Source organism: Ornithorhynchus anatinus, chromosome 16 (assembly GCF_004115215.2).
Source record: "Ornithorhynchus anatinus isolate Pmale09 chromosome 16, mOrnAna1.pri.v4, whole genome shotgun sequence".
In the NCBI taxonomy this organism is placed as follows: Eukaryota; Metazoa; Chordata; class Mammalia; order Monotremata; family Ornithorhynchidae; genus Ornithorhynchus; species Ornithorhynchus anatinus.
Window position 1 is genome coordinate 39,985,490 of NC_041743.1, and position 15,817 is coordinate 40,001,306.

Genomic DNA, 15,817 nt, shown 5'->3' on the forward strand with positions numbered 1-15,817 from the left:
AACTGGAACGGGGGCCTGGAAAGAGGATGGAATCCAATATATTGCACTCTCCCAAATGTTTAGTATGGTGATTTGTACAGAGTAAGTGTTATCCATTGACTGACCAGAGGATTTCCAGATCCATCCCACCTCTCAATCGATGATATTTATTGAGCACCTACTGTGTACAGAGCACTGGACTAAGTGCATGGGAGAGTACAATTCAATAGAGCTGAAAGACATGATCTTCAAGGAGCATACCGTCTAACTGGGGAGACCGACAAAGTAAATCAGACTTAAGGGATTAGGATATATTCATAAATGCTACGGGGCTGGTGATGGGTGAATATAAAGTGCTAAAGTATATACCCAAGTGCTTAGGGGATGCAGAAGTGGGGGTGAATAAGATGAGGGAATGAAAGGGAAGGCTTCTTGTAGGAGAAACAGCATGGCTTAGTGGAAAGAGTCAGGAAGTCAGAGGACCTGGGTTATGAAGTATGGACTGGAGAGGGGAGAGACAGGGAAATCAGCAAAGAGGCTGTTGCAGTAGTCGAGGTGGGATATGTTAAGAGTTTGGACCAGCATGGTAATACTGTGGAGGGAGAGGAAGGGATGGATTCTAGAGATGTCGTGAAGGTAGGACCGACGGGATTTGGTGACAGACCGACTATGTGGGTTGAATGAGAGAGAGAGGGAAATGAGTCTCTAAAAATCTGCGATCTAATTTTCCATCCTGTAAAACTCCTCCCTCTCCACCGGATCTCTTTAAAAACAGCATCTCAATGTGAAGATGTTGGTGTGGTCCTGCTTGAAGACAGGGGGATGGTTGCTGTGACCTAAAGTTACCTTCTAGTGAGTGTGAGGCAGTAGCTTTCTGCAGCTGTGACTAGAGCAATAGTGGGAACAACATTATGAGCGCCTTTCTGCCTCTCCCCACTTAGCGCTGGCAACCCCCCCCCAAGTCTGGACCATCTTTGCTGCTGCCTGCCCTCGTGCTCAGGGCTGAAGCCTTTGGATGTCTTAGGCCTGGGATACCCTGTCAGAGGGACAACATCCTCCTTGCTGCCATTTAGAAAAGCAACGTGGCTTAGAGGAAAGAGAACAGGCTTGGAAGTCAGAAGTTTTGGGTTCTAATCCCAGCTCCGCCACTTATCAGCTATGTGATTTAGGGCAAGGCACTTAATTTCTTTGTGCCCCAGTTACTTCATCTGTAAAACGGGGATTAAGAGTGTGAGCCCCATGTGGGACAACCTTGTATCTACCCCGGTGCTTCGAACAGTGCTTGGCACAGTGTAAGCGCTTAACAAATACCATCATCATCATTTAGATCTGAGAGAGAGAGAAATAGGGAAATCCTGGCTGGCAGCAGCAGGGGCTGGTCCAGGTAGGGTCCCGCGTGTGGGCCTAAAGTCTGGGAGCCAAGTTTGAGGGCCGAGGTGGACCGGTCCTGAGCCCGGACCAAACCCGAAGGGGCCAGTTGTTCAGGGGACCCAGTGCTCATGCACTGTTTACTGGGAGTGAATCCTGGGCTGTTTAGGGGTGGGCTTTTTTTTGTGTGTGTGTGTGTTTGCACCTGTGTTGGGGGGCAAGGGAGGGTCCCCAAACCTTGCCTCTGATCTCTCAGCCCACGTCCTGCCTCTGGCCTAGAACACCCTCCTTCCTCATATCCAACACACATTGCTTTCCCAACTTCAAAGCCTTATTGAAGGCACATCTCCTTCAGGAAGCCTTCCTTGACTAAGCCCTCCTTCCCTCTTCTCCCACTCCCTTCTGTGTTGCCCTGGCTTGCTCCCTTTATTAACCCCCTCCCCCCGACCCAGCCCCACCGCACTTACGTACATATCTGTAATTTATTTATTTATATTAATGTCTGTCTCCCCCTCTAGACTGTAAGCTCATTCTGGGCAGGGAATGTGCCTGTTTATTGTTATTCTGTCCTCTCCCAAGTGCTTGGTACAGTACTCTGTACACAGGAAGTGCTCAGTAAATACAACTGACTGACTGATTCATTTTTGCTTGTGCTGACTCAACGTGGTTTTTGGAATTGGTGGCCCAAGGGGGAGTTTAGGCCCAAAGAGGCTGGCCTAGCCTGTGCATTCTCGGCTCTGTCCTAGGAAAGACCCCACAGAAAGATTGTCTGGCCCCTCTCGGGGCTCCCCCAGGCGCATATGGAGCCTGCTCACTCTGGGGTGAGGCTCTCACTCAGAACACATACACTCTCTCTCTCTTTCTCTGTCTCTCAATCTGTCATTCAGTTCTGACAGGGCCAGGGCTCTGCAATTTGGGCTTCTCCAAAATGGATTAGGCTGGCTTCCTGCACTTGCAGTTTTAATGGAGTGAACATGTCGGGAAGTGAATCAGCGTGTGCGTATTGGTGTTGAGCGTAATAAGTGACTCATATGTGTTTGTGTGAGAGAGAGTCAGTGTGTGGAACGTTAATGAGTCATTGTGAGTGAGAGTTTGAGTGTCGTGGTGTATTTTATAGATTCCCTTGACCCAGTCCTCAGGCAGCAAATTCTGAGTGTGAATAAGAATGGCTGAGGACAAGGTGGCGGGTTAGAGGCGGGGGAAGTGTTGTGTACTCATTCATTCAATCGTATTTATTGAGCGCTTACTGTGTGCAGAGCACTGAAATAAGCGCTTGGAAAGTATAGTTCGGCAACAAATAGAGCCAATCCCTACCCAACAACGGGTTCGTAGTCTAGAAGCAGTGTGGCTTAATGGAAAGAACTCGGGCTAGGGAGTCATAGGTCATGGGTTCTAATCCCAGCTCCCCCACTTGCCAGCTGTGGGACTTTGGGCAAGTCACTTAACTTCTCTGTGCCTCAGTTACCTCATCTGTAAAATGGGGATTAAGATTGGGAGCCCCACGTGGGACAACTTTGATTTACCTTGTATCCCCCCAGCGCTTAGAACAGTGCTTTGCACATAATAAGTGCTTACTTAACAACTACCATGGTTATTATTAGAAGTGTATGCGGATGATGGTGTGGACTGTGAGACGGTGCGCATGTAAGAGTGATGGTGATGGTGAGGATAGAGAGAATGTGTGTAAGAGTGAGAGTGGTGGTGTAAAATGTGTTTCTGTGGTTATGTTTTTATCGTGTGAATTGTGGGAGTGTGTGGGTGTGTATGTGGAAGGAGCGGGAGAGTGGGAGCAGGTGGAGACAGAGGGTAGAGAAGCAGCGTGGCTCAGTGGAAAGAGCCCGGGCTTGGGAGTCAGAGGTCATGGGTTCGAATCCCGGCTCTGCCACTTGTCAGCTGTGGGACTGTGGGCGAGTCACTTCACTTCTCTGTGCCTCCGTCACCTCGTCTGTAAAATGGGGATTAACTGTGAGCCTCACGTGGGACAACCTGATTACCCAGTATCTACCCCAGTGCTTAGAACAGTGCTCTGCACATAGTAAGCGCTTAACAAATACCAACATTATTATTATTATTATTATTATTATTATTATTATTATTATTTGCTTTCCAGACTAGAGCTGCCCAGCGCAAGGGAGGAAACCCAGTTGCTTTCAGTGGCGACTCTGCTGGGAGAACAGCCCCATCTAGTGGCCAAGGCGAGGTATGGCCGGTGGGAGTTATTGGGGTCTTCATTCATTCATTCAATATTATTTATTGAGCGCTTACTATGTGCAGAGCACTGTACTAAGCGCTTGGAATGTACAAATCGGTAACAGATAGAGACAGTCCCTGCCCTCTGACGGGCTTACAGTCTAGGGGGCCTGATGAAGTGTCGTGTGGGGGGCTCTGCCTGCTGGGGCCTCGAGGAATCAACGGTATGGAACTCCCCTCCTCCCTCGCCCCCACACTCTCTTCAGCCCTCGCGGCTACCTCGTTGGAGAACTCCTCCTCCCCATCCCCACTTCCCCTGCCCAGCTTGGTGGACTTCAGCCTTTTCGTCCCCATGTTGGGCTACTGCCGGTCCCCAGGTTGGGATTCATTCAGTAGTATTTATTGAGCGCTTACTATGTGCAGAGCACTGTACTAAGCGCTTGGAATGTACAATTCGGCATCAGATAGAGACAATCCCTGCCCGCCGACGGGCTTACAGTCTAATCGGATCCCTCGGAGGGTCCGTGGGAACCAGGAGCAGATGGGGGAAGGACTCAGATCAGCTCTGGCGGGGTTGGGAAGGAGGGCTATTCTCTGTCTGATTCCCACTCTAATAATAATAATAATGATCGTGTTGGTATTTGTTAAGCGCTTCCTGTGTGCAGAGCACTGTTCTAAGCGCTGGGGTAGATGCAGGGTAATCAGGTTGTCCCACGTGAGGCTCACAGTTAATCTCCATTTTACAGATGAGGGAACTGAGGCACAGAGAAGTGAAGTGACTTGTCCACAGTCACACAGCTGACAAGTGGCAGAGCCGGGAGTCGAACCCATGACCTCTGACTCCCAAGCCCGGGCTCTTTCCACTGAACCGATGATAATAGCAATGTGGTATTTGTTCAGCACTTATTATGTGCCAAATTCTGTTCTCAGCACTGGGGTACATACGAGGTAATCAGGTTGGACACAGACTGGATACGGTTTTAATCCCCACTTTCCAGATGAGGGAACTGAGTTCCAGGGAAGTAAAGTGACATGCCTAAGGTCACACAGCATACAAGTGGTGGAGGCAGGATTAGAACCCATGACTTTCTGACTCCTAGGCCTGTCCTCTATGCACAATACCATACTGCTTCTCAACTGTAAACTCATGGTGGGCAGGGAATAATAATGTTGGTATTTGCTATGTGCAGAGCACTGTTCTAAATGCTGGGGTAGATACAGGGTAATCGGGTTGTCCCACGTGAGGCTCACAGTTAATCCCCATTTTACAGATGAGGTAACTGAGGCACAGAGAAGGTAAGTGACTTGCCCACAGTCACACAGCTGGCAAGTGGCAGATCCGGGAGTCGAACTCATGACCTCTGACTCCGAAGCCCAGTACTCTTGAGAGTACTCCCAAGTGTTTAGTACAGCGCTGGGCAAACAGTAGGCACTCGACTGATGTAAGCAGCCAGGCAAGGTTCACAGGCCTCTGATCCCCTCCCCTTCTGGGGTGTGTTCCCAGCCCCAACAACTTTCCCTAGTCAGCGAGGCAGCCCCTCTCCTTCAGCCATCAGCTCAGCATAGTGGGTTGAGCTCTGGAAGGGGCGCCTAGAGACCTGAGCTCTGCGTTCAGCGATGCCCCAAATTCTTCATCTTCCTAACTCAGCTTTCCCATGTGTAAAATGGGCTGAAATCCACCCCGCCCCATCCCCGCCCCACCTGCTTATCTCAATCGGCATCTGTACTGAACACAGATCTGAGGCTGCCAGAGTAACTGATAGATCACTGCTGACAGGAGAAGACAAGTGGGCCCAGAGAGACAAAGGAGAGTTGAGGCCGACATCTCCCCTCCCCCCTATCCCAACATGTCCACAGGGAGGGAAGCTGCCATGTGGTTCTTGAAAAAACAGGAATATTTATTTGACCTTTTCTTACAGATACAAATAAGGAAATACCTGGAGCCACGGGCCCAGGGCAAAACCCTTCAGTGTGGGGTGGGGGGGGGGGTGGAAGAGAGTTCGGGGGGGGGGGCAGTAACCACTGGGTGATTTGGGTCCTTGCCACCCCTCACCCTGGGGCAGGGGTTCGGAGGGGATGTGGGGCGGAAGAATCAGAGCATGTGGCTAGAGGTCAGGGAGATGCTATGACCTGTCTAGGTAAACACGACACTCCAAGCCCTGTCGGGGCATGGCCAAACCTGAGGTGTTCTTTATGCCAAGGGGATGGGCGGGCTGCCTGTTGCCAGCCAGTGTCCCCCGTTACGTTCAACAGAAGGCCGAACAAGAGGAAATGGGCTTCGATTCCAGCGAGAGAGTTGGATTCGACACAAAGTCAGAGGATTTAAATACCCGCAGCTGAAGGAGAGGGTAGAACGGTTCTCTCCGGAGGTTGTTACCAAAAGAATGGACAACTTTTGGGTAATGGAGAACGTTCACTTTCCCGGAGGCGGGCAGGGGGTGGACTAGGTGACCTTTTGAGGTCCCCGCAGAACTCTGGAGTTCTAGGAATCTCAGCTACTCGGCTTGGGAGCTGGGAAGGAACTCCCCGGGATCCGCGGTGGGAATCTAGAGCCTGACTTCTTCCAGGGGGCACCCTGGCCACAGGCTCGGTCTATTCCCGGCGACATGCAGAGTTTGGAATGCAGCTGGGGGCGACAGGATAGACCCTGCTCCGCCCAGGCCCAGTGGGGTGTTTAGTAAGTACTCACGGGGCTGCAGTCGCCTCCCTCAGCACCACCCAGGAGGAATACAGTAGCAACAGAAGGTGAATCCGGTCCCTGCCCGACTCTAGAGACCAGAGAGCAGCCCGTTATGAGGAATCATAATAATGATAACAACGATAACAATAATGATTATTACTGTAGTATTTGAGCACTTACTATGTGCCAAACATTCTCCTAAGTGCTAGGGGCGGGGAACCTCAAGCTCATCCCAAGTGTTTCCTGGCACACTCCAGGAAGCTTGAATGGACTATCTGCAGAAGCAGTGTGGCCTAATGGAAAGAGCCTGGGCCTGGGAATCAGAGGACCTGGGTTCCGATGCCGGCTCCACCACTTGTCTGCCGTGTGACCTTGGCCAAGTCCCTTAACTTCTTTGGGCCTCAATTCCCGCATCTGTAAAATGGGGATTAAGACTGTGAGCCCTGCGTGGGACAGGGACTGTGTCCAAGCTGATCAACCCGTATCTATCTCAGTGCTTAGTACGGTGCCTCACGTATAGTAAGCGCTTAATAAATTCCACTTTTAAAAAAAAGAAAATAAGATTGAGGGAAAGCCATTTCCCTGGTGAAAACCATAATCCTTCCACTGGATTTGGGGTTGTGCGGCGCGCCCTTTTGGCCCATGCCGGGTGGGGCCGGGCTCCAGATTTACCCTTTTTGGTCAGAAAGGGGGTGGGATGAGTTGTATCCTGGGAGAAGTGAGGAGGACTGAGCCCACCCTGGTACTAACTTCCCAACGCTTCTAGCTCCTGCCTGCAGCTGGGCTTTCCTTTCCCAGCTAGTGTCCCTGACAATGTCTATCTAGGGAGAATCTGGGGTGCCCTCCCTCCCTCTATCGCTGGGGTGTTCCAAGAAGCCAGACACCTGAGATAGCAGGGGAGCAACTGGACCAGGCCCTAGCTGAGCTCCTCCCCGGCCCCTCGCTTACCGCTCCCCATCCCAGTCTACTCTGGGGGGTTAGTCCCAGTAGCTCAGGTAGTTCCAGTAGCCCAGGTAGTCTGAGAGGAGGGAAAGGGGAGGGTGGGGAGACCACCGGTGTGGGGAGGTGGGAGGAGAGCCAGGGAAAATCCACTCTGACCCCCGCCTTTCCCATCTGCGTCCCTGCCCTCCGCTTACAGGACGGCCCGCTTCCTGTTTCTCCCCACTTTGGGGCCCACGGTTGGGGCAGGAGAGAAGGAGGTCAGATCAGAGTCAGGTTGGGGGCAGAGGCCCGCAGCCCCTCAGGAGACTTGGTCGCGGCCTGGTCCCCCTCGGGGCCCAGCAGCCGGTGGGGGCAGCGGCAGGTGGAGGCCCTGCTGGCCGAAGGGGCAGGGTAGGCCTTCCGCTTCTCTCCCTTCTGCGCACACCGCACCACTCGCTTGAAGACGAGGTAGGCGATCTCGCAGACGGTCAAGACGATGCAGACAGCCGAGGCGCCCACCATGAAGTAGGTGAAGACCTTCTTCTCGGAGGGGCGGGCGATGTAGCAGTCGACGATGTTGGGGCAGGGGGCCACGTAGGCACACTGCACCAGGCGGGGCAGGTCGAACCCGTACCAGAGCCTGTTCAGGATGTACAAGAAGACGATCTCGATGATGAGCTTAAAGAAGAGGCTGAGCAGGTAGGTCCACCACAGCCCCCCGTGCTTCTTGCCCGTGTTGGAGTAGAGCCTGGGGCACGCCTCCCCGTGCTTCTCCCGGTGTTTGCGTTCCCGGTCTTCCCGGTAGGCCACGTGCATGATGACCAGCAGGGACGGGCAGGTGACGAAGATGAGCTGCAGGGCCCACAGGCGGATGTTGGAGATGGGGAAGAAATGGTCATAGCAGACGTTGGTGCAGCCCGGCTGCTTCGTGTTGCAGTCGAAGTCCTTCTGCTCGTCGCCCCACACCCGCTCGGCGGCCACCACGTACACCAGCACCCGGAAGACGAAGACAACCGACAGCCAGATGCGGCCAAAGGCGGTGGAGTACTTGTTGACGCCGCTCAGGAGGGCCTGGAGCGTCTTCCAGTCCATGGCGCCCTAGGGCCGGCGGGGCGGGGGGCTGGTCCGCCTGAGGGGGAGAGGAGACCAGCTGTCAGAGCAAGGTAATAATAATAATAATTACGGGATTTAAGCGCTACGTGCCAGGCACTGTACTAAGCGCTGGGGTGGATACAAGCAAATCGGGTCGGCCACAGTCCCTGTCCCGTGTAAGACTCAATCCCCATTTTACAGATGAGGGAACTGAAGCCCAGAGAAGTCAAGTGATTTGCCCAAGGTCACACGGCAGGCAAGTGGTGGAGCCGGAATTAGAACCCGTGACTTTCTGACTCCCAGGCCTGTGCTTTATCCACTTAAGCCAGGCTCAGTGGGGTGGGTGGGGGCAGGGAGGTTCATGTCAGAAGGGTGGGCTATGGGGGTGAGATGAGTGTAGCTGGGCAGAGGACTCCCCCCAAATCAAGGGTGGGGTATAAGTTCGCTGTGGGCAGTAGGTCAGTCAATCATATTTATGTCACTGTTTGTTGTATTGTACTTTCCCAAGCGCTTAGTTCAGTGCTCTGCACGCAGTAAACTCTCAATAAATAAGACTGAATGAATGGAGTGCTTACTATGTGCACAGCATTGTACTGGCACTCGGAAGAGTAAACTATAACAATAAAGCAGACGCATACCCTGCCCACAACAAGCTTGAAGTCTAGAGGACTGGGCAGCTGTTATATTGTTATCCTGTACTCTCCCAAGTGCTCCACACACAGTAAGCGCTCGATAAATGACTTTCGCAGGTATGTTTTGTGTTTTATGTGCCCATCATTCAGTGGTATATTATTATTATTAAGTGCCGTCGTCGTTTCCGATTCGTAACGACTCCATGGATATACTTTCTCCAGATTATGTGCAGGGCACAGTACTAACGCTTGGGAGACTGCAAGTTGGTAGTCACTTTCCCTGTTCTCAAGGAGGAGTTTACAATCTAGTGGGAGGTGCTAACGATCCAGTGGGAGGTGTTTACAATCAGGCAGGAGGTGCTAACTGTCTAATGGTTGAGAAGCAGTGTGGCCTAATGGAAAGAACAGGGGCCTGGATGTCAGAGGACCTGGGTTCTGATCCTCGCTCTGCTAACTGCTTTCTGTGTCATTTTGGGCATATCACTTAACTGCTCTGTGTCTCAGTTTCCTCAGCTGTATAATGGGGATTCTATACCTGCTCTCCCTCCTACTTATACTATGAGCCCCATGTGGGACAGGGACCGTGTTCAACCTGATTAACTTGTGTCTCCCCAAACGGTGCTTGACACATAGTAAGTGCTTAACAAATACATAATAATAATAATAGTGATAATGGTAATGGGAGGAGTTTGCACTCCTCTAGTCACAAATATTATAACTAAATTCTTATTACGAGCCAGACTCTCCTTTTCTTTCTGCTGTTAGACTTTGTTTCCTCTGGAACTTTTGCTCTTAAAAGTCTAATCTCAAAACTCTTCCCCCACTGTATAACAAATATTTTACAGACATTAACATATCATTCCACTATAACCCATTTATTCCATCCCTGAGAGATTCATATTAATGCATCTCACATATATTAACATATAATTGAAATAGCACAAATCATTTCAAGGAGTTTTTAATGTCTGTCTCCCCTTGAAAGCTGTTTGTGAACAGGGATCGCGTCTACCAACTCTGTTGTATTGCACTTTCCCAAGCGCTTAGTCCAGTGCTCTACACACAATAAATGCTCAGTAAATACCCCTGAATGATTTGGGACATCTTTTTAAGTCTGGATGGTATTTTGTCTAGCTCTATTTTCTTCCCCTTGATGTCATCATTCCTCGCGTTTTCTCTAGGATTAGATGGGATAGTCTCAATCCCAATCCATATATTCAGATTTTCCTGAGCTTTCTTGTTCCTGCCTGTTGCTTTATTTCCTCCGTAACTGCTCATCACGGATCATGTTTTCCGTTGCTTCTGGTGATCAAGCCCTCCTCAACCATAACCTAGTGGAATCTTGGCTCCCCTTCCTGAGTGTCAACACCCTTGTCCTCCCCACGTTTTTCTATAAAACAGTCAAATCCTCTCATCTTTCTTTAATTTAGGCATTCCACAGCTTCTCTGTGTTTTCCTGAAATTTAGGTCCTTTGCAACTTTCTCTCCCTCACTGGTTCCATTTTAAAGTCTAGAAGGTGTAATCTGTCTTTCTTCCCAAGCAGTAACTCCGCCGGTGGCCACTCCTTTGCAGTTTAACAATGTCGAGAAGTCAATCAATTAATTCAATTTTGAAAAGTTTGACTGGTCATCAATGACTAAAACTTAAGTCTTCCCATTCTATACAAACAAATCAAACCTCACCTTTGACTAAAGGGCTGGAAAGGTGCCTCTTGCCTGCTTGGGTGTGCAGGGAGGCAGGATGGCATAATAGACGGAGTCTGGGACAGAGTCAGCAGACTTGGGTTCTAGTCCCAGCTCTGCATTGGTCGGCTGTGTCGCTTTGGGGCCAAGCATTAGAAAGATGTTCCTGCTTGGGAATACCAGGGTGGGAGAGACTAGTTTGTGAGGCCTCAATCCCAGGCCTGGATGCAAATGTAGCATTAATCGGTGTCATCTTCAACCGTGAAGGACAACTATCTACGGACACACCCAGTTATCCTGCAATGCGGGGGCTATGCTCTGGAAAAACCCCAGCATAAGGAAACTCCCCCAGCAACCAACAGTCTATTTGTGACAGACTCATGCTGACTGACTCCCTGTTCCCTAACAGCATTCTGTCTTTCTCGGCCTGTTGACCCAAACCCCAGGGACTGTCTGCTTAAGGGGGTAGCATGGTGGGGGCGTGGAAAAGCCCGAGATGCCCTGTCCGTCAGGGTGTTGTGCAGTCATCATCATTCCTGGGCAGGGAGGATGATACTCAGGGCTGCTGTGTTGGTATTTGGTCCAGGGCTGGAGATGGGGACAGAAGTGACCTTGGGCCAAGCCAAAAATGGAGCTGGGCCTCTCCATGGGCGAGGGGAGAGGGGTGCTTCCTCTCTATTTGTGGGATAATTTCACATAGGCATGGACAGCAGGCTGTGTCTACTAATTCTTATTCACTCGCCCATGTGCTTAGTACAGTGCTCTGTACACAGTAAGCACTCGATAAATACCACTGATTGAGAAGTTCCTTGTGGGCAGAAAGCATGTCTTCTGATTTTATTCTATATCCTAAGTCCCTTCTGCAGTGCACTGCACTTAGTAGGTTCTCAATAAATAGCCCTCAATGAATTCCATTGCTATGATAAAATGAAGACCTTTATGACTAGAAGAACTGGGAAATCAGTGTTCTGACCCCCCAAACACTTGAACCAGGCCACAAGGCCATTTTGAATGGCCAGGGGAATGGGTGAACCTGGGTGAACCTTCTCATCGTGCCTCCATTTGCCTATCTTGCCGCCAACCCCTCACCCACACCCCGCCTCTGGCCTGGAACACCCTCCCTCCTCAAATCTGATAGACAATTACTCTCCACCCTTTCAAGGCCTTATTTAAGGCACATCTCCTCCAGGAGACCTTCCCTAACTAGCCCCAGTCTCCTCTTCTCCCACTCCCTTCTGCACTGCCCAGATTTGCTCCCTTTTTTCTCCCACCTCCCCCCAGCCCCACAGCACTTATATACATATCTGTAATTCATTTATTTATATAAATGTCTCCCTCCCTCCCCCAGACTGTAAGCTCGTTGAGGGCAGGGAATGTGTCTGTTTATCGTTATACTGTACTCTTCCAAGCTCTTAGTACAGTGCTCTGCACACAGTAGGCACTCAATAAACACAATTGAATGAATGACCCTAATTCAGCTAAAAGTCACATCCACCCCACGGCCCCAGAATTGGCAAAAGGGGGTGGATTGGCCCATGCAGAGCTCCAGAATCGAGCGGTGGGTGGGTTCTGACGTTCCAGAGTCTCCCGCCCTCCACCCCCCAAAATGCAGCGGGGAGGGTGGACAGAGGGAACCGGGTCAGGAAAGGATAAAGGCAGGTGACCGGGCCTGCATCCGGCTTGGTTTCTTTCTCCAGGCTCCTCGCTCCGAGCAGGGTGGAGGTGAGCAGGGGCTTGTCTCCACACGGTATTTCTGCAGCCTCCACCCTCCGATCAAAGGCTTCTGAGCTGGGACAGGAGCGTAGTTTTCCTTCTGCCCCATCCATCTGCTCCCCCTCAGGGGCAGCATGGTCTAGCCTAGTGTAGAAAGAGTTGGGGCCTGGGAGTCAGAGGACCTGGGTTCTAATCCTGCTGCTGTGTGACCTTGGGAAAATCACTTCACTTCTCTGGGCCTCCGTTTCCTCACGTTTAAAACGGGGACAATATACCCATCCTTCTTCCCCCTTAGACTGGGATCCCCGTGTGGGCCTGGGATCGGGTCTGATTACCTTGTAACTATCCCAGTTATGATTATTTCCCCCCAATTCATTTTTTTAAAGCTTTTTTTTAAAGCTTTCACACGCAGGTCAATCTCCTGCCAGAGCTAAAACACCGTAAACCCCAGCCCCTCTTAGCTGAAACCAGTTTCACGATTATCAGCGCCACCCTATCTCACCCATTGGCCGCCGCCGACCCGGCGCCCCGGCTTAGTCACGGGACAAGAATTCCCCCTTTTCCCTGCCCCGGCCGAGGGGGGAGTGGGAAGGAGGAGGAATAAAGGTGCAGGTACTGGAGGAGCAGGTTTTGGGCCCGGAGCCACCTCCCTGAAAAATCACACTGGAGAGGTCTGTGTCCGCATGACGGCGGGTGCCCGAGAGGGTGGGTGCCCCGGGGAGGGGATCCCAGGCCAGGTCTTTGCCCCTTGACTCCGAACACGGGGTCTCCACTGCTACAGGTGCCATTCTATCTGAGAGAGACATATCCTTCTCCCCCGGCCCCGGGATGCCTGGCCTGGGGCTTCCCCCATATTTCTGATACAGCTCCTTCTCCACGATGGCAGAGAAGGTCTGGGGGTCTCCTCCCTCCAAACGGGTTGGGGTGGGCGGGGGGGGACGCAGACCCAGGGGGTCGGAGTCAGCTGTGGGCAAGTCGTGGCTCAGTGGAAAGAGCACGGGCTTTGGAGTCAGGGCTCATGAGTTCGAATCCCAGCTCTGCCACTTGTCGGCTGTGTGACTGTGGGCAAGTCACTTAACTTCTCTGTGCCTCAGTTCCCTCATCTGTAAAATGGGGATTAAGACTGTGAGCCCCACGTGGGACAACCCGATTCCCCTATGTCTACCCCAGCGCTTAGAACAGTGCTCGGCACATAGTAAGCGCTTAACAAATACCAACATTATTATTTTTTTTTTTATTATTAAGTCTTCCTCCCCCCCCCCCCCCCCCCAATCAGGGCATAGGCCCTGGACACTTTAGCCTTTTCAATGTCCTCCCTGCTCTCCCCCCCCCCCCCCCGCTACAAACAAACAAAACCCTCCAGTGCATGATGGACAGCTGCCACTTAACCTGCCCCCCCCCCCCCCCCCTCGTTCACAGTGGCACCCAAACACTTGGGCCCAGCCAGCCTACAGCCAATTCTCGCCCCCTTCCAAGCGCGACTTTCCAGGGCGGGAGACTTTAAGGGAACGAAGAACCAACCGGGAACTCCGGGTTTTTCCCCCTTCCTCCGTCGCTGCTACCGAGAAAGTGCCAAAGTTGAGTGCAGACCGAACCCCGCCCTCCCCTTCTCCCCCGATCCGGGGTGAGAAAGCCACTCGGCCGGAGGCAATTCCCCAATCCTGGCCTGCAACCCAGCGGGAGTCCCCCGGGAGACCTGCTCGTCCTAGATCCATCCCGGCGTTTAGCAGAGTGTTTGGGACGTAGAAAGCGCTTCGCCGACACCGGTACCATCTTGACGAGCAGGGAAGTGGCTCGTCCACGCGGATTCCACTCACCTTTCCTGCGGGTCCTGGGGGCCGCCCCGTCCGGGTCCGGCTCTGCCCGCGCCCCAGGGCGGCCTCCCCCGGGGTCTCGGGGCTGTCGGCCGGCCACAGCGGAGCGTCCTCATCTGGGCTTCCAGCCCTCCTGGATTTCCAGCCCGCTCCCCGCCGCGGCTCCCACCCCGGAGGCGGGGCCGAGGAATCCGAAGGAGGAGAAGGAGCTGGAGGCGGGGACCGGGTCGGGCTGGGGACCCTGCCTTGAGGGGGAGGAGGGTCCGGCCGGGGCGTCCCCCCCGCTCCCCTCCCGGGGTCAGCTGGGGTTCCCGCGGCAAGGGGAGGAAGCTTGGCCGCCTCTGCCCCCACCCACGGTTTCTCACCTGCTTCGCTCTCCGGGGTCTGGGGGTCCCCGGGGGGTCTGAGGGTGAGGGATGGGGCTGTGACGTGGCCGGAGGTACCTGTTGGGATGTCTGGTCACCGGCCTCCGGGGGGTCACCCACCCAAGTGGGAAGATTTTTTAAAAGATTATTATCACGATATTCACCACAGCATTAATATTGTATATTATTTACGTTACTATTTTACGGTATTTATTATCACAGTATTTATAATTGTATATTTGTAGCATAATTGTAGTATTTATTAAGTGCTTTCTCTGAGCCAGGCACTAATATTAAGTACTGGGGTGGACGTAAGGTCGCAGTAGAAAATCCCCGCAAGCCAGTTCCTCTCCCCCGGGGTTACAGGTCAAACCCGCTCCACCCCCCAACCCAGTCCCCAGCAAGAGGGTGGAAGACAAGAGGGAGGCGATCGGGCCGGGAAGCCAGACTCCCGGGTTCAGGCCTGCACACTCGATGCCCTTAGGCCGCCTCCCTGCCTCAGTCTCCCCCTTCGACAGAGGGGAACGATCGCCCCATCGCCCCAGGGGCACAGTCACAGTCCTTGTCCCACACAGTCCCTGCCCCACACGGGGCTCTCAGTCTTAATCCCCATTTTACAGATGAGGTAAATGAGGCGCAGAAAAGTTACGTGGCTCGGCCGAGGACACACGGTAGGCAAGCGGCGGAGCTGCCATCAGAACCCGGGTCCTTCTGACTCCCAGGCCCGTGCTCTAGCCACCAGGCCACGTTGCTTCTCCTGCAGATGTAACAGCTCTTCCACCTGCAGATCCTTTTTTGGGGGTGGCCAGGGGAAGGGTCTGTAATCCCGGAAGACCTACAGGGGGTCACCTCGTCCAACCCCCTGCTCTTGGGCAGATAGGTGTCCTATTTACCGAGCACTTACTGTATGCTAAGCTCTGTTCTAAGGATTTGGGAGAGTTATAAAACATATGATCCCTGCCCTCGGGCGAGACAGACATGTAACTAAATCTATCTTCTGTCCCCCTCCCCCCCCCCAATTCCAACCCCTTTGATCTCTGGAGGTGGACAGTCCCCAACCTCTGTGGTGTGCCCTCCCGGGGTCTAATATTAGGTGACATAAATAGGTGATATTTATCGAGCGCCTATGGTGTGCAGACCACTGTACTAAGTCCTTAGGAGAGTACAAATAACAGAGTTGGCAGACACGTTCCCTGACCACAATGAGCTCACAGTCTAGAGGGATGAGATTTACAGTTTCTTCCCCAGCCGGGCCCTGGCAACTGCCCTGAAGGCCTGGTATCCCCATCGTCTCCCCGCCTCACCAGATTTCTGGAGTCAGGGGACCCCCGACGGGGAGAAACTTCGTCGGGGCTCCCCAGCATGGAAAGCGGGCCCAAT

General features: G+C 52.7%; 1 protein-coding gene across 1 annotated transcript; it reads right to left on the reverse strand.

Moving 5' to 3' along the window:
• Positions 1 to 6,716: 6,716 nt before the first annotated feature.
• GJB3 (gap junction protein beta 3) lies at positions 6,717 to 14,183 on the reverse strand. The gene is made up of 2 exons (XM_001508022.4): positions 14,076 to 14,183; positions 6,717 to 8,267 (listed from the first exon to the last, which is right to left on the reverse strand). Exon 2 carries the CDS (start codon positions 8,228 to 8,230, stop codon positions 7,418 to 7,420), a length of 813 nt encoding a protein of 270 aa, XP_001508072.1. The 5' UTR covers positions 8,231 to 8,267; positions 14,076 to 14,183; the 3' UTR covers positions 6,717 to 7,417.
• Between the last annotated feature and the right edge of the window lie 1,634 nt (positions 14,184 to 15,817).